A 26716-nucleotide genomic window follows, 5' to 3' on the forward strand; every position below is an offset into this window, starting at 1 on the left:
CCTGTATTTTCCCACCACTTCTTCCATTGTTTTTTTTTTAATGCAGAAAATCAGATAAAGAGAAAAAGACGGAATAGCTAAACACTGCCTGCTGACTGGCAGTATTAGGAATCCATAAGGAAGCACACCAGGTTTGGCAGAGATGATGGCAAGAGAGAAAAACAACAACAGCATATAGAGTGGGCAGCTCTACAATTTTAGCTCTATGTTTTTGAGAAGCTATCATGTTAGGAAAGAAATGTTGAATGATCTGTAAATTTATAGAGTCTTTAAGAGAGCGAGAGCAACCCTGTCTATGTCTGTTTAGAAGTAAGCCTCACTGAGTTTCATGGGGTTTGTTCCCAGGTAGGTGGACACAGTGTTCAGCCACAGATAATTTAAATCAAGCAACAGGATAGATGGTCCCCTGGTCAGAACTATACTTGCAAGTAACTGCTTACTACATTACTAATTTGCAAATGCTGACAGTTTGAATGCTGTGCAGGGGTTTATTTTCACAGTGATGTGGCTGGCCTGGAGGAAAGGCAAAAGGAGAAACACAAGGGCAATGGAAGAGCCAAGTAATGTTCTGAATTATAGCGGCTTCCAAATACTAGACAGCAATACTAAGAAGATCGTGGCCGCCCTTGTCTTTTAAAATTCATTGTAGTAAGACAGATGTTGCAATAAAGTTGGGTGGACATTTAAAAAAAACAAGGACCAAATATACCCATTTTATTAGCAAACTTATTACTTGTGAGTTGGACAAGACTGTAGGTTTGTTTCTTTATGTGTTATTGGCAAAGTCCTAGAGAAACATTATCTTATAATCTATCCAGAGTAGAAAGGCAGAGCCCTATTAGAGCTAAATGCAGGGTGAATAGACGTGAGCAAGTTACATTCTCCATACACTCCTTGTTCTAAGGACACTACACACATTCTTTCCTGCATGCATGTGCAATTGTATATGGGGAGGGGGGGGCTCTGTACCATCTCATTTATACCTCAGCCAGAAAACAGACTAGTCTCTGGGAATCAAGGGTACTTTGTAGGCTGCCCTGAGCACTATCATGTGTCTCCCATAGCTGGAAGATGGTCAGCTGACTTCACAATAATAGAAACAAACCAGCAGACTCCTGCTGCCTCATCCTCACTTCCTCTTTGACTATGTTCTTGCCTCTGGCCCTTTGGTTCTCATCTGCCCAACCTGGTACCTGACCACCAGCCCATTTTTTGACAATGTCTTCTGCCTCTAGCTCAGTTGATTCTCATCTAGATTTCTGGAATCAGACCTCAGCTTCAGTCTGCTGCAAAGTTAGCACCCAGGCAAGACACATACCCATTTTTGTTCAGAGCCCCATTTCACATGTGTACAGCTTATGCACATACAAGGCCAATGCAGGTAAGGTCCATTCACAAGGTCGATTGAATGCATGTTGATCCCCCTCCCCCACCCAACATGTTCAGTCACGCTAAATATGTTGCCTGAACAGGGCTTCTGTTTTACTTTCACCAAGATCCCTTGTACAAAGATGTTTTATGAATTTGTTTAATCGCCTTTTAGAAACTACCATTGTAACTGCCACAAAACATGCTCACCCATTTCCCATATCTGTTTCAAAACCTGATTGTCTGTCCCTTAATTCTCTTCCATTGCTGGGTATCAACCAATCCACATGTTGAACCAAATGAATTTGAAAAAATTCTCAAGCAAATAATTCTCAGTTGTTATGTTCTCCAAAGGGAAAAAAGTATTTGCTCTTACTTCAAACATTTTACTGTTCCCATTAGGCAGAGGTTTTAGGAAGAAAAGTGCAGTGTAAAGAACTGGATGTTATATCTAAATTGATTTATCGGACCTTGAGATTTAGTTTTGTTTAAAGCACCCTAAACTGCATTTCTGTACTCACTTTCCTCGGAGTAAGTTTCATTGAACTCAATGCAACCTACTTCTGAATAGATATGTCTAGGATTACATGTGAGTTAAATTTCAAAAGTGAAACTTGAAAACAACTGGAAATTAAAACAAACAAACTCCAAAACCCCAAAATTAAACTTCAGTTCTAAGAGACATCTAAGGAAATCTCATTGATTTGTCCAATAATGTTCTCTCCATTCATAACAAATTCCTCATTTATTAATTTGCTCATAGAAGACCCTGTGATATAAGACTGCTTATATCCTCTTCATGATCAACGTTTAAAGTTCTCTGAGTTCAAGAAGCAGTTTAACTACCCAAAGGAAAATACTGCTTGAATAGTGGTAGCACTTCTTTGAATAGTTTGTGGTTCCCAAAATACTTTTCTTCTTTTTTTTTTAACTCAGATTATTTTCCACAGAGAAGCTGGCATTCAGAACTCCTTGGGGAAAAACTGAGAAGAAATTTGGTACATCAAGCATCCATCCTTATCCTGTACCCCATTTCCCACTACTTATTCCTCTCACCCCCACATCAAAAAAGTTGATATTCTAAATGATTCTTCTAGCCATCTACTAATTTAAGCCACATTGTCTTCAGAGGGGTTTCTAGCAGCAATACACTTTGAGGACTCTGCCATGAGTCAGTTTGACATGTCGAAGAAACCATCCTAGGCTTCGTATGGAAAAGAACACAAACCCATGATCTGACAGTGGATAATAGGTGCATGTGTTTAACATTAAGTGTACAAGGGGCTCATACCATGGTCATGAGCAAGCCAAATGAGCCAACCACTTTCCATGGGGTCTGGTGGCATACACTGCCAAAGAAATTTTGCAAGATTAATTTCAAAATATATTCTTCCCCCAGTCAAGAAAGTACATTTTCCCATTGTCATAAATTTGCAGATTTCCCTGGTCACATCATGTTGTCCTCTTCACAAGACACCAAAAGATAAAAAAATTCAAAAGTAAGCAAATACTAAAGTTGTGAGATCCCCTTCCCAATATAGAGCATTTTGTTAACCAAAAACTACAGTTGCTTCATAAACTCTAGTACTGGGATATGTATATGTCAGGCAAATAGTGCTGATTTTGCATAACCTGTGCCACTTCTAATGCCCTCTTTTGATTTGCAATGTGCTTTAGGTTTTTAAAATGAAAACCCTGATATGCAAGGAGCTGCCCTCTCTTATGCCTGTGAAGTGTCATGGACACTGCTGGCACTTGAAATGTTATGAGTACCCAGCTAGCTGGGGGAAAGGTAATAACGGCCGGGGAAGGCAACGGCAAACCACCCCGCTATAAGGCCTGCCAAGAAAATGTCAGCGAAAGCTGGCGTCCCTCTAAGAGTCAGTAATGACTCAGTGCTTGCACGAGAGGTTCCTTTCCTTTCCTTCCTTTACATGGCACTTTAAGTCAACAATAGCACAGTCAACAATAGCACAGTGGGTTGAACAAAGATTCTACTTTGCCTTTCCTCTTCTACACATAAATTTTTACAAAAGAAAAATTTACAATCTGATTATGCACACATCTGTTTTGTGAAAGATTTTCACAGCTAGAACACTGTTTTTGACATTTTCCTACTTGCCTTCTGGTGTTTCATATTCCCACCATCTCACTTTTGAGACACTCCTTTAACTCTGCTTTTCAGATTCCTGTGGCCCCACAAATAGGGAAATGTATATATGGGCATCCAAAAATATGGCATGATTTTAATTAAAAACAAAAACTAAAATTAAATTTGCTCTGAAAATGGAAAGAACCACAATCATTATGGATGGAATCCAGTTGTACTTTAACCAAGGCATACATCACAAGGCACCCGAATCGAGACAAGGAACAAAAAGGCTAAAGACTATAATGAAGGTAATAGTCATTGGTACAGGTTCAGTATACTCCAACAACCTGTTCTCACAGCTAGGAAGCAGATGCTGTGTCTCTCTGAAATACAAACGATTGGAAAAATCTCTCAACAACCCCCAAATCCAAAAATCTTGATTCTCCCAGTGGAACCAGAGGCTTTTCCAGAGCCTACAGTACCTCTCCTCTGAAAACAATGTTGGCATGCCAAACCTGGAAGATATTTAGGATCTATTTCCCTGTGGCAAATCATTTTTGGCTGCCAAGTTGAGGGAAGCCAGTGGAAACCTGGAAAAATCTAGTGGAGGAACAAAGCATTCTTTCAGCACAGTCATCATAACTAAGCATGGTACCACATAAAGGTTTATTGCAGGGATAGGCAACCTGGTGCCTTCCAGGTATTTTGGACCTCATCTCCCATCAACAGAAGCCAGAATGGCTAATGGTCAGGAATTGTGGGACTCACAGTACAAAACAACTGGAAGGCACCAGGTGGCCTACCCTTGATTTACCGAATGCTTTTTAACCTCAGTAGTAATCCCCTCCTGCCATCGCCTTAGAATCAGTGTGACTCTGTACATGGAAAAAGTGGTTGGCGCAGGACACATCATTTTTTTTTTTTTTACATGAACAAGTTAAAAGTTTTATCTGTTGAGGGATCCAGACATTTTCTTGATAGCTAATCATTACTAGTGATCAACATTGATACCACTTCCTCCCTGAATCCTTTGGCTCATGCAGAGAACATCGGGGGAAGGGAGAGGCTAATCTCATACACTTTGCACCTGGCTCTGGAGACACATTGGAGGGGGAGCAAATCTTTCTTGCTAGTATCAGGTGCCTCTGAAGCCTGGTGAAAAGTTTAAAAAGGGTGAGCAGCAGAAAATAGCATACATGCTTACTCTAGAGTGGTCACTGTTTAACCCTTTCCCAAGCTAAGCGGCAGCAGTGATCTCGGCCCATGCACTCCCTCCTGCTTCCTATACTTTCCTTAGGGGAAAGTATAGTGTGTTGTTTTACCGTAATTGTGCAGTTTCAACCTGCTGTATTTGCGCAGAAATAAACAACAACAACAAATTAACTGCAGGGGAAAGGAGAACATAGGTGGTGGGGCGGGGCAGGGCAGGAAATTTCGCTGGCATGGTAGTGCTCCAGCTGAAAAGATACATGAAGTGAAAGACCACAACAGCGCACAGACGTAGGCTATAAATGTGCACATATATATATATATATATATATATATATATATATATATATATATGAGAACTCCAGCAAGTTTTGAAGGATAACTGAATTTCAGTCTGCATATAGGTGCAAAAGTACAAAACTAGGTACATTCGCATTGAAATGCATGGATATATTCTGCATCTCTAGTCATAGGTCAGTGCCCAGCACTCGACTTGCTAATGAAACAGAGGGGGAAACCACGAATGAAAACCAGATAAAAAAGTAGGTGTGATGGTGATCACAGATGAGGCTTCTCATGAAATCACAGTCCAAGTCCCCACCCTGTATGTCTCTTTGTAAAAAACAACAGCCACCAACATAAATAATAAGCTCTAAACTTCCTTTCAACATGGAAAGAATGAAAGGAGAAAATTATATGTACCTTAAACAGGATACATGTAACAAGTAGGGTTGGATGAATTTGTCAATTTCAGTTTCCATTTCTCGTTTTTGCAATCTTAAATTTGGTTGTCCCATTTTCACATCAGTTTGAGGTTTTTTTTAAAAGAGTGCACAAATATTTTAAACATTTTTGTGATCATTTCTCTAAACACATGCAAGCAATTTCCCCTAATGTAATGCATTTTTAATGTTAGTGATAACATGTATGCATGTTTTCCCCAACATGTGTTTTTGTATACATCGGGAGCCAGTGTGGCATAGTGTTTACAATGTTGGACTGGGATTTGGGAGATTCAGGTTCTAGTGCCCATTTGATCATGAAGCTGACTGGGTGACTTTGAGCCAATTACTGATTCTCAGCCTAACCTAACTCATAGAGTTGTTGTGAGGATAAAAGGCAGAGAAGGAAGTTTATGGGGTTCAATATATGAAACTGAATTCCCACGTTTATCAGGGCTTTCTGTTTCCAGATTAATGCAGGATTAAGATCAGCTCCTTTACACATGGTTTGAATTGAGGAAAATCCTTTCCTGGCATGTTCTATATGTTTTGTTTCACAGCTACTAGATGGTCCTGTGATTATACAGCAATGCCGTTATTTCATGCAGCTGATAGATCAGATTGACACTCTTTATCATGTTATTTCCAACCTTTTTGAAAGTGAGATAAAGGTCATAAACCACGGGAAGGGCCTTGGAGATTGACGATGTTGTTTAAAGAACCTGCAAATTTCTGTGAGCAACCAATTTTAATTGCATGATAAAAGGACCATGTGGAGAAGCTCCATGTAAATTGCCTTGGGTTCCTTGCAAGAGGAAAAGAGGTAGGCTATAAATCTAATAATAATAGTAACATCCAGCAAATTTTGAAGGATAACTGATTTCAGTCTGCATATAGGTGCAAAATTACAAAACTAAGTACATTTGCATTAAAATGCATGGATATATTCTGCATCTCTAGTCATAGGACACATGTAGCTGCAAACATGTGGAGAGACATTCACCAAGGAGATGGCTCCCTACCATATGGGTACACCAAAGCATAGGATGTGAACTGGTCCTTAGGTATAGGATGCTTAAGTCACTCACATGAACTTACTGAGGTGTCATATTAACATTATGACTGCTAGATGGTAGCTGTTGGAAACACAGCTCTACAACAGCTGTGAGATTCACTCACATGACTTTGACCCTTATCATACAGGAAGCTTCTACACTGGTGATAACTACTACCAGAAATGTGTGTTGAGGGAATAGAAGCTCTGCACGTGATGGGACTGACACATGTGGAGAACATCTCTCACACATTTTGGACATTGTGTCTGCAATTCTATGTACACCTATTTAGGACTAAGCCTCACTGAACACAGGACATAATGCTGAATAATACACAGGATTATTCTGCATGTGGAGTTGTTGCCATGATGTGGAAGCATTTCAAGCAACTACCATCTGACAGCTATAGCGTAAGGATATGCATTGAATAATATTGGTCAAGTCCTTGTTTCCCCAATACTAACTTTTGTTTGTAAATTGGGAATTGGAACAGTAACTCCCATCACAAAGTTCTTATGAGGTTAAATGAGAGAATGATTGCAAACCATTTACAGTTAACAGGACTACAAACCGATCAATAAGAATGCAATAAATGGACTTATTGTGACCTCATCATGTGCTTTGCAATCTCACAGAGGTTGTTAAACTTAAGAACAAGGTTCCAGAACAAAAACAAGACTTCCTAGCCTGGTGAGGAAAACATTAATCAAAGTATTTGTGTGTGCGTATATAATGAACAATGTTTAAAACAAATATATTTTGACACATTATTACTGAAAAATGCATTCTAAAACCGTGGTGACCAAAGAAATATAGCAGATGCTGATTCCATCTGACTTTCACTGCACATCTGCAACCAAATTAACATTTTGGCAAAATTTAATTTCCTGGATTCATTAATGTGCATTGCAAATGACATTTTTATTGTGTCTTGTTTTTCCGCTGTTTTAGGCTTTAAAAAAAACTTGCACAGTACCTCGGGCAATTTTCTTTCAAAAAGTGGACTAAAATAGTGTCAATAAAGACAAATAAGCAACAGCAAGCCAAGGTAGATGTAACTTTATTTGAATGGATTCATCCCGATACCCTTCCTTCTCATTTTCCTGCCTTGTCTCTCCCTTTCATCGTGTGCTTTTCAAACCATTCACAGTTAACAGGACTTCAGTAACATTTTAGATTATAAACTCACTGAGCTTGAAACTTGTCTGTCTGTTGTGGTTGCTTTTGTTACTCTGTACACTGATGGTGTGATACAGGAAAGGTGGCTGTCTGAAAAGTTCTCATTCGTTAGACTAAAACCTTTCAGCCACTCCCTGTAATAATATCAATACAAAAGAAGCAGCTTGAAATGTGCCCATAAAGGCAATAACAATGAATATTTCACCTGAGTATCTGGACACTTGGGGATTACCTACATTTCCACTCTTATATGGAGACAGAGCAAATTTTAAATCCCTGCAATTCTTGTTTGATTCTAGTTCAGGCATAACTTCCATTGGGAATAAGGATGGAATGATAATGTTAGATTTGGCCTAGAGGAACAAATCCTTCAAGGAGTTGATTTTAATAAGTTCAAGACTGTTTATACAATAAAACCTGACACAAATTGAACATTTATATCCCAAGACAATGCTTTTCATAATGAGAACTTCTCAAAACACTGTCCCTTAACAACGGCTCCCTTCCCCCACTGCGTGGTATGTGAAATCAACACTGCTTTGATATTTCTGCCACTGCCTCGACTTAAATTTTGCCTCCCGTTCTCTGCTCTCTTTTCGGTAAAGTATAGGAAGGTAGAGTTAGGTTAACCCTTAGAAGAAACTTTCTACCTAAAATAAGACCAATTCAGCAGTAGAATAAGCAACCTGGTGAAGCTGTGGAATCTCTCTCCTTTTAAGGAATGTTTTGTCAGACCTGTGTGGAGGATACTTAGGTACATGTTGTTCTGTCTTTAGGGGACAACACAATGGCTACACTGACACACGTAGCAGGTTCAACACTGGGATTAAGCTCAGTGCCTAAAATTTCTTAGAGAGTGAGGAGGGCTCACAGAAATATATTAAGCACATGATTGTACAAGTCAAAAGAATTAGTAGATGACAACAGTAAGAAAACTATCAACAAAAGTCCTAGCAAATGACTTTTGGGGTGCTTTCAGGTAGAGGGTTCTTACTACTAGCAAAGCATTTTCTGTGTTAAGGAAAAAAACAGAAGAAGTGGTAAAACACAGGAGGGTCACAAGTAGTAGACATCATCATCTGGACCTCCTGTAAATGTCCAGGGATAAGGCACAGTGATAGTCCCACAGAAGCCTCATCTGAAAGCATCCTTAGTAATTCTGAAAGCAAAGTTCTAGCATTACCTCTGTTCTTTTAAAAAACACCCATCCAGTATTCTATGAATTCTATTCCATCAACACTATCCCTTTAGGCATCCAAACTCTGCCTACCACTTCTTGAATTATGTAGTCTGGACATACTTTGCTTTACTGATAGTGGTACAACTGTATATAAAATTCCTATACATTTTTATGAATGTTTCTCCAAATATGTGCATTTTTGTACAAAATTTTATGATATACAAGCTATTTTCCTAAGAAAATGCATATTTAATGTTATTTTCACTAACACAAACATTTGTGTGTACATTTTCCCCAATATACAGATTAATGTATGCATTTTTGGATTGGAGAACTCCATTGCAGAATTCAGAGAAGCATGAATTTCAAACAATAACTTTTGATTTGTGTATTGCAGGTGTGGGCCACATGCGTCCCGTGGGGCTCATGTGTCCTGTGGGGCTCACGCAGCCCTCATCACTCTGCAGTGCAGCCTCTGCCACCCTACCTTCCAAATTTGGGGAGACCCCAAAAACAATTAATTTCCTCCCTCAAACAAAATGGCATCTGAAGTTGCTACAGTGGCAAAAGGGTCAATATTAGTTTGTTGGTAAGATAATTCTTTTGACTCTTCTAAAACTATAGCAGCTATGGATGCCATTTTCTTTTTCTTTCTCTTTTATCCCCCTCCTCATTTTGGGCCCTTGCAGGGGTAGGTATGGACCAGGGGGCAAAAATGTGAACTGAACAAAATTCTGCCTCACCCTTAGCTATCAGAAATCTAGCCTAGGAATAATGTGGAATGAGGTTAGATTGAAATGCTTTCCATGCAAGAGTAGAGTTCACAGGTAGTTGCAAAGAAAACAGATATCTGTTGATAGCACCCCTTAGCAAAAGATTTAGGATGAACTCACTTAAACCAGGCTATTGGCAATGAAGATCATAATGTATAAGCAGAACAGGGTTAGATTTGCTATTCACCCACAAAGAATAACTATACGAAGTAACTTTTGGCTGCTGCAGTTGATACAGGATGCCACAGTAAAGCAGATCCAAGTGACTGCTCCTCTCTTGATGCTGCCATGTACATGTGACTCAATTCTTCATGTTCTGACTTTTAGCATGCAAGGTATCTTTATTAAGACAAATATTAAACCACAAGGGTCAGGAGGCTGAGACGTATGAATTCAGGCATGATGAATATACGAATGGGTCATGAGGACACAATGGTTCACATGTATTTGTGAGAAGAATGCAGAACAGCTTTGCCCAACCTGGTGCTGTCAGCTTTCTAAGCTGTCAGCTTTCACTGGAGGTGACAGAGAAACACACAATATCTGGAGGGCACCAGGTTAGGCAAGTCTGATGCAGAGCACAGACCTGACATAACTACTAAAGTCTTTGAAAGCACTAAATAATGACTTCTCATACCTCTGCATAAAATTGCTGAGTGACCCATGGTCTGTCTAACCCAGGTTAGATTGATGACAATATGGTGGGCTGTGCACAAACCAATACTGTGTGAGAGTTGGATCAGAATAGTTTTAGTATTTATTATGATGCATTTCAGCCTGTGTTCACTTTACTGAGGCTGAAATGAACAAATGTAAGACAACCCGAAAGGCTTTGTTGCAGAAAAAGAAATTCTATATACACTTATATAAGAAAAAGAAAGAATGGTTGTTCATGTGGTGCTACTTGGATTTTATCCAGTGTTAGTCAAACTTAAATCACATTCATTGCAATGGGTCTACTTTAAGTAGGACTAACATTTAAGTTTTCATACTGAACTTTGATCAATTTTAAGATATTGGTTGGACAAAACAAAGCTGCAAATCAAACCCCAGCTAAACAGATTCAAGTCATTTTAGCTGTCCATCTTGTGTTTCTAATTAAAACTTTTCTATCCTGAGGTCCTTTGGAACTTCCCTCCTCAGGGAACTGGCCAAATCAATCAAGTATTTTTGTGAGGATAACAGAACATTATTTAGACTAGTATTTATTGGCGTAAGTCAAGGGGTGGACAATTTTAGAATTTGTCATGTATCTAAACTGACAAATAATATAAACATTGTGATCTACACAATGAGCATTTCGGATGCAGTAGGACAAAAAAATTAAATAAATGAATAATGAATGCACTTTATAGGGTAATATACCTAAATATAAGAACTAGTATTTTGCATTCTAGCAAAGCATAATTCCCCCCTCAGTTTGTTCTGTTTCTTTTATTTAATAAAGTAAACATAGTAAAAAGTTTGATCTTCAATTGTAAAGCTGAAAATGTGCCACTCTTCAGCCTAGAGTCTCTTTCTCCAGACATTTTGGCGACATGCGAAACGTTTGTATAAAATGGAGCTTGAAAAGAGGAGAGTGTTCCAAAAATTGGCTTAGGCCTATGGGGGAGATACCTTCTTGCTCCCAACTTGTTGAAACCAATGGGAACCAATTAGAATGACAAGTTATAAGAATGACATGATGCAAGAGACTGCTGCTGAAAATGCTATCCTCATGTTAAGGTCTCTCCCTCTTCCACGTATCGTAGAGTATCATTTACCCCTAGTCACCACATTATGTGTTTCCATGTTCCCATTCTAAGTTATTGGCTTCCACTGAAGAAAACAGCAAAACACACAACATGGTGAGATCATGTCATGGTGTAAATGATAATACATGTTATGTGAGATCGAAAGAAAATGCAACTTGGTATGCTAGCTTGGCCAGCATTTCCAGAACTTCAGTAATGTATCGGTTTGCACTGATATACTGTAAGTTGGGTTAATTGCATTGGGACAAACAAATAATAATCTGGTCTTGGCCAGGCCCAAAGACTCCAGGTAATCAAGACATGTGGACAATAAGGGAGAGATTTCTCTTTCCAATTTGCAACCTTCATCACTGACTTAGTATAGTGTATTGTATATGTGTTGTGAATTATGTGCACCAACATAAATTCACAGAAGGGGCATTTGTCCTGTTTAAGTACTGTGTAGCAAGCTATGCCATCAGAAACTAGCATCCTTCAAAAAGTGCAGAAAGTTTGAAGGCTTCTTTAGTCCTCACAGAATCCTTTGGTTTCTCCGTATTCCTTTCCCTGCTACCAAGTAATCATTTACACTTGAATAATGCACAATTTCTACATGGTAGTCAAAACCTGTTCTCTCTGAAAAACAGTGTTTTGAATTTCTGGAGTTAGCTAACATTTTCAGTGTAAAAGGTCTACTGTGGAAGGAGGAGAAAACAAAAGAATATTGGGCGAGAGAAGAAGATATCGTTAACTGTTCAGCTAGGGATGCTTTAGCACAACATGTGAGATGTGTCATTAAGCAATTTATTAATGACAGCAGTCTCTTTGTTCTGCAGTCATCAGTGAAGATACAGCAAAGGAAATGGAGGAGCTGCAGTTATGCATTTGTAATACACAAAGTCCTTGTTTTTCCCACCAGGCACTGCAGAATAGCAATTGTCCATTCACAGCACATAGCAGATAGTCTGCATTTTGGAGCTAATATTTTGCCATTCCTAAGCTGGTACTTATGAAGCAAGTGCAGTTAATTGTTTCTCCCTGCTTAACCCCTTCAAAGTGCATTGTCAGGGTGAACCATCCCATTTTTTGGATTTGCCACCTGTTTATAAAGGCAAAATGAGTTTGAAATGAAAACATAAGAATGTAAACATAATATAAAGCAACACACTCACCCCAGAACAAAACACACACCAGCTCAGTAGAGTTTTCAGTATGGTTAAACCTTGCAGTTTCTCAGTCAGACAATATACATCTTTGCCATCTTTTACTTTTCTTTTCTTTTCTTTTCTTTTTTTTAAAAGTCCACCATTGGCTTTTGTGGCTGGATTTTAAACACACATCTCTTGCTAAGAGAGTAGCCTCTCCAAATGCATGTTGCAGCTACACTCCTGAAAACAATGTGAGCTCTGTTGTGATCCATGGCTCGCGTTTCCTGCGGCACACGCAGGCCACTTTAATGCTGCAACAATCATCCAAGTTAAGGCTACCGGCTGCTGCTTGATGACCAGTTGAACGTACATGTCACCAAACAGTCCTAAGAAGCGCTTGGCTCCATTTTCTACTGAAGTATTCACTATCTTTCCTTCAGCTAGGTGTTAAAGCTGTCAACAAAGAGATGAAACACAAACGCAACCCATTTCCCCTTCAGTGAAGTTAAAGAAATGCATGAGCATCTGTAACTTTGTATTTTGAAGGCCAAACCAGCTAAAGCACCCAGATACTAAACATTTGTATCACATATTACTAAGAAATTATTTGGAGCTATATTGCCATTCATTCTCCCATCTCAGCCATTACTTCAAAACAAAAACAAAAAACCTGTGTCCCTAGTTATCAGCACCATGTACATTGATGGTGCTATATAAATAAATAAATAAATAATAATAATAATAATAATCTGCTGTTGCATATTCGGTTTCTTCTTCAAGACACTGAAATGGTCAAGCACTGAAGACAGCTTGTAGGGAAAAAATTTGCCTCACTCTCCTAACGGTCATTAAGTGTTACTGTACCAGAACCTTTTCTTTATCATTTGCACTCAGTATTGTTACACTCCGTGCACATTTCTTGGTTTCCTTGGCTCAGGAAAATATCAACTGCAATGAAAATGCAGGTAGAAGCATTAAAAAAATCAGTTTCCACAATAAGTGCCATTAATACTTTCTTTTGAATACAAATGTAACTTCCCTCATTAACTTTGGCAAATGCAGTTCCCCGTTAAATAAAAAACAGCAGCTACAACAACATAAGCACAATGCCTCTTTGGATTTGCCGTACCTACCTCAACCATTAAACAAGACATTTAACCATAGTGGCAATTCTGTGACCCTTGAATGCTGTGAAATCTGGAAGCGGTGCAGCTTGTTCATGAAGACTTGTACTGCAGGATCCAGAAACTGCATCCAGGATTAGGGAAAGAATTCAGTGGGACTCACACAGGGACAGAGAAAGGTGCGCATGAACACGGGCAAAGGTGGGAGGGGAAGAAATGCCCAAGAAAATAGATAACACAAAGAAAGAGAGAGAGAGAGAGAGAGAGAGAGAGAGAGAGAGAGAGAGAGAGAGACTCTAACAAGAGACTGCACTTTTCTGCCAGGCAAGTGCTGGGATAGAGCTCAGCTGTGCTTGCTGCAGTCTCTGACTGGCTGAGTGTTAAGCAGCAAGTAGAAGGCCGTGCCTGGCTGGGAGGTTCTGTCAACTGCCACAGGCACAGCAAAGCCAGCCAATCAGCTTGAGCCCTGCGAGCTCGCTGGAGTGAAGCCTCCTCTGTTTATGTTTCCTCGTTTCACGAGTGACGTCAAAGGGGTTTAGTTTTTCCTCTGCATGTGCTATTAATTTTAAAGGACTACTATGGGAAGAATGTGGCAGTGATTTCGGCAAGCTACCATCCTACTTCAGAACGAAACCAGAGCGCTCTCTCTCTCTCTCTCTCTTGCTCTCTCTCTCTCTCTCTCTCTCTCTCACACACACACAGTGTGTGTGTGTGTGTGTGTGTGTGTGTGTGTGTGTGTGTGTGTGTGTGTGTGTGTGTGTGTAGAGAGAGAGGGGTGGGCTTGGGTGTTATTTTTTTTATTTTCAATCAAACCTGGATCTCGCATTTAAATGCTGCTGCAGTCAGAGGCTGCCAGAAAGAACAGTCTTAAAAAGGAAAAGGAAAAAAAAGAAACGGTTAATGTATAGGAATGTGCCAGTGAGGGTGTAAACTGGCACATTGCAAGGGCTTGATGGGATGACTCTAAATCAAAATGAGATTCAGTGAGGTAAATTAGGATATGCTCTCTCTCTGTGTATGTTCTATTCTGGGTATAATGTGTCTGTCTGTCTCTGTCTGTCTCTGTCTGTCTCTCTCTCTTACACACACACACACACACACACACACACACACACACACACACACACACACACACACACACACACACACGAGTTCATAGATCACCCTGGGTTATGTTGCTCCACTTTCCAGGTTTTGTTCCAGGGGGTGGGGGCAAAATCAGCACTTCTGTAAAGAACTATCACTTCAGGTTGCTATGGGAAGTTTGCCTTTTAATTAACTTATTAATTGCATTTTTACACTGCCTACTAACTGAAGTTATCTGGGCAGTTTATAAGGCAGAGCTTAAAACCATAAAATAACTAACATAGTAAAACATAACATAAAACCACAGGGTTAAAACAAAATAAAACCAAACTAGTAACCTAGATAAAAAACAGCAGCAGTGTAAAGATCTAAAAATGCACTGATGCATGTCTTTTAAACTGAAGGGCTTAAAACTTTAAAAGCTTGAGAAAGTAAAAAAAAAAAAAAAAAAGGCTTTGCCTGGCACCAAAAAATTTGCAATGTGGAAGGGCCGTGCTGGATCAGACCAAGGTCCATCTAGTCCAGCATTCTGTTCACACAGTGGCCAAACAGCTGCCCACGGGAAATCCACAAGCAGGACACAAATCCAATAGCACCCTCCTGCCCATATTCCCCAGCATGCTTCAGAATTCCGAATCTGAATCTTGCACAGTTCTAATTAGAACTGATTGTTACATTTCTAATAGGATATTCAAGATAAAATAATATTGCCTCAGGTATACTGTAGCTCAGACTTCCTTCCACAATTTGGTGTTCTCCAGATGTGTTGGACTGCAGGTCCCATAATTCCAAGACTGCATGGCCATCAACTGTGCTGGGTGGGAATTATGGGAGTCCAACACATCTGGAAGCCACCAGATTGGGAAGGCTGCTGTAGCTTTCAGATTTTTTTAAAAAAGGTTACAATAAGATCTAAATTTGTTTTTAAAAAGAGAGGAAAGGATAAATCCTAATCGGGTAGGAATAGATGTAGCATGATGAGAATAAGCAGAAATACTAATGTGATGTAGCAGAGGCATTGTCCATAGTACTAATTCAAGCATTGTTCATTTTTTAATTCATTTTTCTCACAAAATATGTGAGCATGCCCTTTTTGAAGCCCCGAGTGTGATTGTGAGCATAAAAAATAATCAACCAAAATGTTAGCAAATTGTTGAACATGTGCTTGTATTCGATATTTTGCAAATTTCACCTGCAGACTGAATCAGCCCTGTTTTTGTCTGTCTATGGAGGAAAGTTCACACTTTGCACAATTTCCCCATTCAAGCAAAGTGAGCAGCAATCACAGCAGTGAACAGGCATCAGGCATGAGATGATCAGTGAGACGATGTTTGGAGAATTCTGGCAACCTTGAACATCGCTCATTCACCCATCTCTACATATTATGAATGTTCACTTTTGTAAACACCTTTGGTGCCAAAGGGAGGTTTTAAAAAAGCCTAATTGTAATGTTGGGTGTGTTTTCGGGGGGAGTACTGCTGGCAGGGGAGGGAAGGGTATTATTATTATTTTTATTATTATTATTATTATTATTAGCATTTATATACTGCCCCATAGCCAAAGCCCTCTGGGCAGTTTACAAAGATTAAAATGCGGAACATTAAAAACAAATATACAAAATTTAAAACCATAAAAAGCATAAAAACAGATTAAATACAATATCTATCTATTCTGGGTCAATTAAAAACTCAACGTACGTTGTAAAATGCCTGGGAGAAGAAAAAAGTCCTGACCTGGCACCGAAAAGATAACTACTCTAGAATAAAAATGGGTGGTGGTGGCGGGGTGATATAGCAGTTAGATGTATCTTTAAAGTAATGTCTGTTTGAACCCTCGGTTAATTGTGATTGGTACAGCAGCGTGTGTGCATAAGTGATATTACTGAGGTGCTTCTAACTGATTATTTATTTATTTAATTTAATCAGATTATTTAATTTAATTATTTAATTTAATTTTTTCCTCCAAGGGACCCAAGACGGCGTACATAATCGTCCTCCTCTCCGTTTTATCCTCACAACAACAACCCTGTGAGGTAGGTTGGGCTGAGAGTCTGTGACTGGCCCAAAGTCACCCAGTGGGCTCTCATGGCCAAGTGGGGACTAGAACTCAGATCTCCCAGTCCAAAACCTTAGCCACTACACCACACTGGCTCTAACTATAATCCCATGTTCGTGTGAGGACCCCATAGGCATTCTTCTTTTTTATATTTTATTTTATTTTATTTTGAAGTAAAAATAAAGAAATAAACACAACAAAAAGGAGAAGAACATGCATAATAATATAATGTGATCACTAGAGAAACCAAGAAATCCACTAATTATAATTCTTAGTCTATCACTGATCTGATTGTAGAATGTCCACAGCAAAACAGCCTTAAGTAGGAGCTCAGTGCTAATGAAAGAGTAAAATACAAATTATACAGCATATAAAATGTGTGTGTGTGTGTTTTATGTGTGTATTTGTTGGGGGAAATACAGGCAACTTGTACTTGGTTAGAATTCAATCGACGTTTCAAGGGTTTTAACATAGGAAATAAATGGAAACCTGTAGTCATTGTACTTATGAGAAGTCTAAAGGTATATTCCCTCAGAAATGACTCTTGTACACAATGTTACAGAGAATAAAGTGTCTATTGAAAAATTATAAAAGCATGGGCCTGTGCTACAACCTTGCTGACATTTCCTAGCTCTACTTGTGCTGAGAGAGGGCATCCCTTAACAAGCATAGTTTTTCCAGCATACCATGAGTTTGTAAATAGGCTGCAGTAAAAATGCCCCTGGTTGCATTGCTAGAGGGATGTTTTAGTCTCAAGATAACATCAATCTACAGATGGTTTAATTTCATAAACTAAACCTTGAAGTGGAAGCTGAAAGGTCAGTGTTGCAAGTACCAACATGAACAGCCACTCCCACGTAAGGGAACACCACTGAACTTATAGCTTACTTCATGAGTTTAGTAGTTTATTAATACACATCTTTGTGATGTAATACAAATTACCACTGCCCCAAGGAGGCAGGAATTTTCTGCTCCAAGCTCTAAATGCAAAGTTCTTAGGCAGGTCCAGACTTTGAGCATGCTCCTGTACCTTTATTCATTTATTCCATTTTTATACTGCCCAATAGTCAAAGCTCTCTGGGCAGTTTACAAAAATTAAAACCATAAAAACTATTCAAAATATAAAACAACCAGTATAAAAGCATAATATAAAATACAATATAAAAACACAACCAGGATAAAATCAAGCAGCAATGCAGAAATTAATACAGATTTAAAGTACAGATTTAAAAAGCAAAGTTAAAATTAAGTTACTAGACTGTTAAAATACCGAGAAAATAAAAAGGTCTTCACCTGGCATCTAAAGTATAGTGTAGGTGTCAGGTGAACCTCTTTAGGGAGCTCATGCCACAACAGAGAAGACCCTCCTCCTAGTAGCCACCTGCCTCACTTCCTTTAAAGGTAGCATAGAACTAAGAATTTCACCAGGTGTAAAGTTCCCAGCCACTTCCTGTCAGGAGAGGACACAGCAGGTGGACTTTCTCTTCCTATCCAGTTTTTAAAGTTGTAGGAGCCCTTTTGGTTTCTGAACCAGACAACTCTATATAGAAGTAGTGGAAAAAGGGGGAAATAACCTTGAAAGCTGACCACAAAAGCAATATATGTCCTAAGCCTTGGTTCTCTAACATGGCACCAAACATGGCACACACCTCTTTTAGTGTCTGCCAGCCTCCCTGCTTCTCCTGATTTTAGTTTTATATATTAAGATTTAAAAGAAATTAAACAGGGAGGCTGGCATGCTGCAAATGTTTTATTTATTTATAACACTAAATATAATAAAATTATGTGGTTTTTTTAATTATATAATAGCTTGGATACCTGCTTTAGAGTTCTGACTGAAACCCTGAGTGGATTCACTGTCCCACTGACATTGGGGTGATCAGCCTCCACTGGAATGAGGTGATAATGAGGCTTTCAAATTTTAGTATTTTTTGTGACAGATTAGTATATAGGAAGTCAGTGGATGAGGTAATAATTAAGCAGAGCTTGCTTAATTTTTCTTTTTTTTAATTGGGTAAAGATAAAGGTTGTGTTCCAGCTAGCTGAAGAGGTTTTGTTAAAGCTCAATGTGTTTTACATATACAGTCAAAAGAAAGGGCCACTGAGCTTAACCCTAGATAACTAGACAAAGGGTTAGGGGTTTACAGATTTTTAAAGATCTGTTCCGTCTGGATTTTGTGGATTTCTATTCCATTGTCCGCTTATAGGCAGACTTGGATTTTCCCCCAATTTCCCAAATTTGTGCAAATTCACATTTGTGCAAATTTGCACATGCAAAAATCCGCACCCCCAAATGCACAAATCCTCCCAAAAATGTGCATTTTCAAGCTTTAGCCTATGGGGTAAAGGTACATTTTCAGCTAGTGTTTTTTTAAAAAATTGTTTACATATTTTTCTATGATTACATTTGTGCAAAATTCCAGAAACTCAAAACAAAACACAAACAAAACACCACCCCACAGATCTGCAGAATCCATGCAACTCAGGAAAAGCTGTTCCACTGTGGAATCTGTGGGTGAGATTCATAGAAATCTGAACTCTCATTTGATTCTGTTGCAGATTTCTTCGACATCCTTATATTGGATTGCAGCTGTGCTGATCCTAACAAATTGGTATTATGCCAAGTAATGCTGCTCTTTGATATATGTGTCATGATGAGCTCCTGGACTTTCAGGTTTACCACTACAACACTGTCTCTGTGGATTGAGAGACAGTCTGTGCTGCATTGAATCTTAACAACTTTAGGCAGTTATAGAGATGAATGAGGATTTAGTTTCAGTTTGATTTTGCAAAGTTCTTCTCAAGCAAAGAACTTGAGATTTTAAAGAATTGGAATGTGGGAGAAAGCAGAACTGACAGATTTGTCCATCCCCACTTTTAGCTGTTGCTGCCCAGTTTGAGCTTTTTTACATGAGGCATTTATTATGCCCTTATGATTCCTCACTTAGAGTTATTTACATGTGTTTGGATGATGACATGATCCTCCAGTTTCACATCTATTTTTTTTAGTGCTTACCTGTTTTTTGTGTGTGATTTTTTAGAGAAAGGAAAATGCAGTATTTCTGAAAGTGAAAGAAAATTTATTTTCCTATTTGTATAATTGCATTATTTTGCAATAGCACACCACCACCTCGAGGAGAAGTGGAAAAGCAGGAAAGGAAAAGCTCTTTGTGTAGATTTCAGTTCTGAAAGTAGATACAGCAGATAGAAAAGCACTCTATCTATAGAAAAGCACTCTATCGCCAAACCTCATCTTCATTCTGAAGTAGGAGGGGATCATATAATAATTGCTATATAATTATTGTGGAACAAATATAGAAATGCAAAAGCTGCATTCATGACTAATAAAATATCTGATTTAAAAGTCATTACCCAAATGTAATGATTTCTACACACACAAAAAGTAATAACTATCAGGTACAAAAAGCATAAATTAAACAAGAATAAAGTGAGGAGGGGAAGGGAGAACAGAAATATATATATATATATATATATATATATATATAGCTTTTGAAAGGACTAAAATGTGAATTAAATGCATTTGTTGACTGGAATCATTTGGGTAGTTCCTGATCTGTAATCCTAAAGGCAGACTGTTCTATCAGTGAGATTTATAATCAGGCTAAACATGACCCAGATTAAGAGAAAAGCTCTCAGTTTGCAAAGAGGAGAAGTTGAATTCTGCGATGCTCAGCGATTAACTCAAATACACTATAAGGATCAGCAGGGATTTGACAGTCAATCTCTTGTGAAAATGGCAAGTCAGCATTACTTTCTCGGGGACAGAGATAATGGAGTCATATTTTTCAGGTGCCGTCTGCTTGGCAATATGTAGAAATTCTGAACCTGCTGCCACTCCTAACCTAAGGAAGCAATCAAATAATAATAATAGGTGTGATTCAACCTTCATATTCATATCTCCACTAGTGGTAGGCATGTTTTTCTGGCATGCATTATTCCTACGTTTTCATTTGATGTAGCAACGTGGTATGGGAGCCAATCATCACCAAACACAGCTGCCGTGATTCAAGACCATTGATTCACCAGTTCAAATGCTGTATTGCTGTCAGCGCTGCAGGTGTAAAGATGGCTCCCACTTCTGTGAAAAACAGGTGATCTGTAGCCCTCTTCCCCAGTCAGTATTTAAGTAAAACTGAGCCAAAGTGTATCAGAAGATACTTTGCAGAACCTTCTCCAAATAGTAACATAGGAGGCTAATTTACACTGCACCAGACAATTGGCTCATCTAGCCTAGTATTGTTGACACTAACTGGCTACATCTCTCCAGGGGTTCAGGCAGGAGTTGGAGAAACTGGGAAATATTCTCCACCATGTTTTTGTGGTGGCTGCCATTTCCCCCCCACAGCGTCCAAGAATGATGCTAAATCTGGGCCCCTGTGGAGGATGCAAAGTGGTGTATATGTTGCCAAGAGAGTTGCTTCTGCTGCCTCTTCAAGCAGCATCAGCAGCATCAAGAAAAAGGCTTGGAGGGGAGGGGGAGAAAGACACTAGTATTGCCACTGCTAATGGAAGGGGGGGAAAGGAAGAAGAAATGACAAGGCAGCCTCTGGACCCACTCATAGTGTGAGTATTTTTTAATCTTTGAAAGCAATTGGTTGGCGATTTTTTTTAAAAAATAATGCACACAGAGATGATGGGTCAGATTTATAATTAGTCACCTGTGAAATGAACATATTGAATTCAGACCATCCTTACATTTCTAATATAACGTACAGGTTTTTAAAACTGCCAATGGCATCAGAAGGTGGGCTGATCATTATCAGGATCTCAGGAAGCATGGAGGGGGAATCTAACCTTTTCCTCCCCCCACAGAGGTCTTATGGAAAATCCTTCCTCAGAAGCTGCGATTTGAGTTGGGAGGAAATCTCCCATAGGCACTGATGAGGGGTTTCCTCTTTCAACAGGGGTGCGGAACACACAGCCTGTAGGCCACATGCAGTAGCCCCTAGCCTGTTGCACAGCCTACACCCCCGCCATGGCAGTATCACTGAATTTGCTGCCAAAATTCAGTGGCATGGTGGCAAAAAAATAATGGAAATTTCTCTTTCAAACAAGGCGTATGGAAAAATCACTGTGTTTTTACAGCTGCTGCCCTGACAAATTTCAGTGGCAAATTCAGTGGTTTTGTGCAGTGGCTTCCATTTTGGAGGTGGCAGGGAGGTATGCTTTCCCCAATAGCTTCGGTTGGGGGGGGGAGGAATAGCTCTTAGATCTCCAGACATTGACACCCCTGCCCTAACACAAATACTAGAGGAAAGTTGTCTGCACTGAACTTGAGTAAGCTGTTTTCCAAAATTACCTCTACATCGGGTCATCCCGAGATCTGGTGCTCAGACTAAAAAGCAGGAACTATATGTATGGATGTGTGATAGGTGACTAATCTATGCTTCCCTTCTTGTGTTTCCATAAGGAAGCATATGTACTCTCTGAAGTCAAAAAGTGGGCATGCTGGTGGGCAGGGCAGGGAGGGGAGGGGAAGGGACTGGGGAAGTCAGAATGTGACATATCCCAAGCTCTTCCCAGCCTCCTTCCCTCCCACTCTGATGTGAAAAAGCCTATCTAGCCAAAATGCAGGGTGGGAAGAGCATGAAGGCAAAGAATGCCTCTGCTGCTCCTCCCACTCTGCATAGGATTCCTGTAAGCTTCTGAGTTCGGAGGCTTACGGCCATCGCCATAGGATTGCGGCCTTAATGTCTCAACACGCATGTTGCAACATTCTGATTTAGGTGATGTTTTAAGGATAATGGATTGAATCCAACTTCTTCATGCTAGTGGAATAAATACCACTGGTGAAATGGGACCTCCATGTCCTCTTCTCTCCCTGCAGCCTAATGTGCCTCCAGATCTCCTTCCTACGGTCTCCAAACCCTCCAGAGCAGATATGGAGAGTGTGTAGGGGGTTTTCAGGGAGGAGGGGAGGATGCAGAAGGCCCATTCCATCGGTGGTATCCATTCCATAGGCACAACCAGGAAGGTGCATCCAAATTAAAAATTTATTTACACTGAATACGACAGACAAATCTCTATCTATCTATCTATCTATCTATCTATCTATCTATCTGAACTATATTGATCTGTATTGATTGTCCTTAATATATGTGGATTGTCTTAAACAAGGGATGCATGACATATGTTTGCCACTGTCCTAATCAGGGCAGAATCTACACTACTGCTCTATAACGGTTTATGTATTGACAGCTGTACAGACCCATGACATATTACATATACCATTGTTCAAACCGTTTTCAAAGTGTTATATCCTGCTTGGTGTAGAACTGGCCATGGACATTCTATCAAGAGGGCACAACTCGGATTCAATTCAATTGATAATTATATCAACATTCTATATTAATGTATAAATATTGTACAGATATTTATCAACAATTGATAATGCAGTTAGTAACTACTTACTTAGGCCATGCTCAAACACGAGCACAAAGATCATGTTTTAATACAGGTGCAAGCTTTAATATGGGTGCAAGGATTTAATATGGGTGAAGGATTGCATCCCTGAAGCCCATTCCTAAGCATGTTTACCCAGTTAGAAGTGAATCCCACTGATGTCAATGGGATTCCCAAGTAAATGTGCATCCATCACATTTCATCCTCAATCTATGAATACCTCCACTTCATTGAACAATGACTCTGGGCATAGCTTTTAAACTATTAACAGAAACATTTTTATTCTACCTTTTTGCTGCCATTTCCTTGACTGCTGAGACATCTGTCTCACAGCAGTCAAATAAATGACTCGAAGTGCAACACAGCCGCTCACAGTGATCCAGATCCAGATAACACCTCTTGCACTATTCCGAGACACACCTAGCTGTTCATTGATTGACAGCCGAAATCATTTCCATGAGCACATCTGTAATACCATTCCAGATCCACTAGGCATAGGAACGTATTTTGAATGGAGATGGGAGAGATTACTCTTTCCTTTCCTTTCCATGCTGCAACATACATTTAACAAGCGTGGCGCTCACCGAAGTACATACCGCTCAGAGTGACGTTAATTGCTAATGTCAGTTGCTCATTGTAGTAATCAAGAGTGTTAGAGGTTACATAAATGAATGTCATCCTGAGGAGAGAATATGAAGCAGATGGCCTCCATTCAAGAAAGAGAGTAGCTGAGAGAAATGGGAGAAGAGGAAGAAACCAAAAATCAAAAGGGAGACTGAATAAGTTTAAAAAGAAAAAAGAAAGCAGGAGAAGGAAAGTTTCAAGGCAATCCCATCATCCCCTGATTTTTGGGGAATTTTTGAAAATCGGGCACCCCATTCACACCCCTTTCCATAGCTCCGTCAATTTGCAAGTTAGAAACCTCAAACTCGCCACCATGAAAGCTTATCCAGGGATACATACGCACGCCGAGACTCAAGGCAGTCCCATCATCCCCTGTTTTTTGGCGGGGCTTAAACCTGCAAAATTTGGAACTTCCAAAACTCCAAGTGAGTGCAGGAAGGACTTCTCCCCTGAGTCAAAGCCACACACACACAACATCCCTGTGAGGTGGGCAGGGGAGGAGGGAGGGAAGGCAGGCAGGCATGCAGCTGGCATTTCTGGGGGCATAAGGAAGTGAGCCAAGGATAAGCCAGTAATGCATATAAAATGGAATAAATAAACAAATAAATAAACAAAGGAGGGGTGGAATTAAAAGCAGCAGTGTTGCTGAATAAACAGCAAGAAGAACTTTTTAAAAAAAGGCTATATCTGTCTTTTACCAGCAATAGGGGGACGTGCCCGGGGGAGAGGGAAGCAGCTGCCAGTTCAGCTCAAGAAAGCCATTGCTTCACCAACAGCTCTAAGAAGTAAACGCTCATTTCAACTCATAATATGCATCGCTCCACCACTAAGAGAGAAGTAGAACGCTCACTTCGACTCATGATAGGCATTGCTCCACCGGGTTACTCTCTTTGGAAGGCTCTAATGGCCTTCCAGTACAGGAGAGAGTGGGGGCACGTCCACGATGAGATGCCCTAGGGGAGCTCATCCCCTTGCACCACATCTTTTCAGTTGTTCCCCAAAGTTAGGGTGGGTAGCAGTGCTGTGTTTCTATCTCTTATTATTGGCTTAGTATATGATTTCAGGTTGTGTTTGTGCATTTGGTGGGGCTACTGTGTTAAAAAACACTGGGAAAAGTCCGTTCAGATTAAGAAAGAGAAGTTTCCCAGAATCCCAAGTTACCCATTTTGCCTATGCCCTCTTCTAACTTTGGGATCATGTGATCATGACCGGGAGCTGACTCTGCCCCTCAGCCCTTTGAAAAAGGTATTTTTCCCGCCGATTTTTTAAAAAATTCTAGCGGGCGACCCGCACCACGCAGAGAGGTGAGAGTAGTCTCAAAATGACCCCCATCCATGACTCTCTGTGCACAAGAATTTCCAGAACGATAGCTTAAAAATCAACCCAGTTATCCCCGATTGTTTTCCTCAATGCAATCCTCTGGGCGAAAACCGCCGTTTGACCCGCGCTGTCCGTTTGTTTACCCGATTTTTAAAAAATTCTAGCACGTGACCCGCATGACGCAGAGAGGTGAGAGTAGTCTCAAAATGACGCCCATCCACGACTCTCTGAGCACAAGAATTTCCAGAATGATAGCTTCAAAAACAACCCAGTTATCCGCGATTATTTCCCGCAATGCAATCCTATGGGCAAAATGTTTTCAAGATGGCGATCGGAGTGCTCCGCCTGAACTAGGAGCTCCGAAAAATGGTCGCTTCTCTTCGCCTTGCTTATAGGGGTCCGCGGTCCGCTTCTACTCCACCTCTGGGTAAGGCGGAGCAGGCCAATCCGCTACTGCTTCTCCGCTCCTAATCGGAGCGGAGCACATGCCTAGTAGCTACATCCACAAATAAGTAGCTACTTTCTTGGATTGTGCCTTGGTTGGAATCTGGGCATTGTCAAGACCATGGAATAATCCAGGACATGACATGTTCATACCAAAATGTGTCTCATATGGAACAGATGTTTGCAGCTTACTGCTAATGACTGATGTAGCATGGAGTGTGCTGAATGCAGGCAGTGAAAATGTTGTCTGGAGAGTAATCACACCCTGGTGCTATGCCAGGTTACAGAAGGCTGAATACTGATCTTACATCCCTAGTTCATAGATATGTTAAATTTAGGGTGGCAAGTTTTTTTCTGATAGGGCTCTTGTCCTTTTAACTAGTGGAGGCTGGTGGCTCTGTGGTCAGTGGGATGGTGAATCTGCTCCGGGTTTCAGCCAGAACCAGTCAGAACTATAAGGAGTTATCCAAAAGGTCTAACCGGTTCTGACTGAAACCCAGAGCGGATTCACAACCCTACTGTCCTCGGAACCACCAGCCTCTGCTGCTTTTAACAGTTGTCTGACATATAGAAATTTAGCTAGTGATGATCCCCCATCACTTCATGTGATGAAGGACTTCATCTGCTAAATCTCTGCATGTCAAATATCTGTTTAAGACACAGGAACAGGGCCAGGAAAAATAATTAACCAGCCTCATCAAATTCTACTCCCAAAGAAGAATGAGGGTACCCATCATTTCCTTCTTTTCTTTTTTTACTGGCTGTACACATATGGCTTTAACAGAAACTTGACACAGAAATGTAGCAGGTGAAGATTGTCCCTAGATTAACACTTGTCTGGCTGCTGTCCAAAGCACAGGAGCGGACTCAGAAAAAACCCTAATCACAATTTTCACTTCCCTTGTCATCCTCTGGCAATCTTGCACATTCCATTCTCTGTACTTAAGATTCACACGAACTACTACGACAGGATGGATGAATGTGTCAGGTTTTGGTTACTCTCCCACTTTTCAGTTTTTCCAAACTTAAAGTAATTTCATCCCATTTCCACATCAATCTGAGATGTTTGTTTTTTAAAGGCAGCCCAAAAATTCTCTCTTAATATACACATTTTTGTGCTCAAGGTTTCCCTGATATCAGCATTTCTGCAAGCAATTCTTCCAAATCGAATGCATTTTGGG

At 40.0% G+C, this 26716-nt stretch overlaps 1 protein-coding gene across 1 annotated transcript in view; it reads right to left on the bottom strand.

Annotated features, from left to right (window-relative positions):
• The window catches only part of PDE7B (phosphodiesterase 7B), a 167237-nt gene extending 153240 nt beyond the window's left edge, over positions 1 to 13997 (bottom strand). Inside the window, exon 1 of the mRNA XM_063124637.1 lies at positions 13593 to 13997. Within this exon, the coding sequence (XP_062980707.1) occupies positions 13593 to 13613 (21 nt within the window). The 5' untranslated portion in view covers positions 13614 to 13997. The remainder of the gene's footprint in view (positions 1 to 13592) is intronic.
• Positions 13998 to 26716: the final 12719 nt, after the last annotated feature.

This window comes from Elgaria multicarinata, chromosome 4, assembly GCF_023053635.1.
Source record: "Elgaria multicarinata webbii isolate HBS135686 ecotype San Diego chromosome 4, rElgMul1.1.pri, whole genome shotgun sequence".
In the NCBI taxonomy this organism is placed as follows: Eukaryota; Metazoa; Chordata; class Lepidosauria; order Squamata; family Anguidae; genus Elgaria; species Elgaria multicarinata.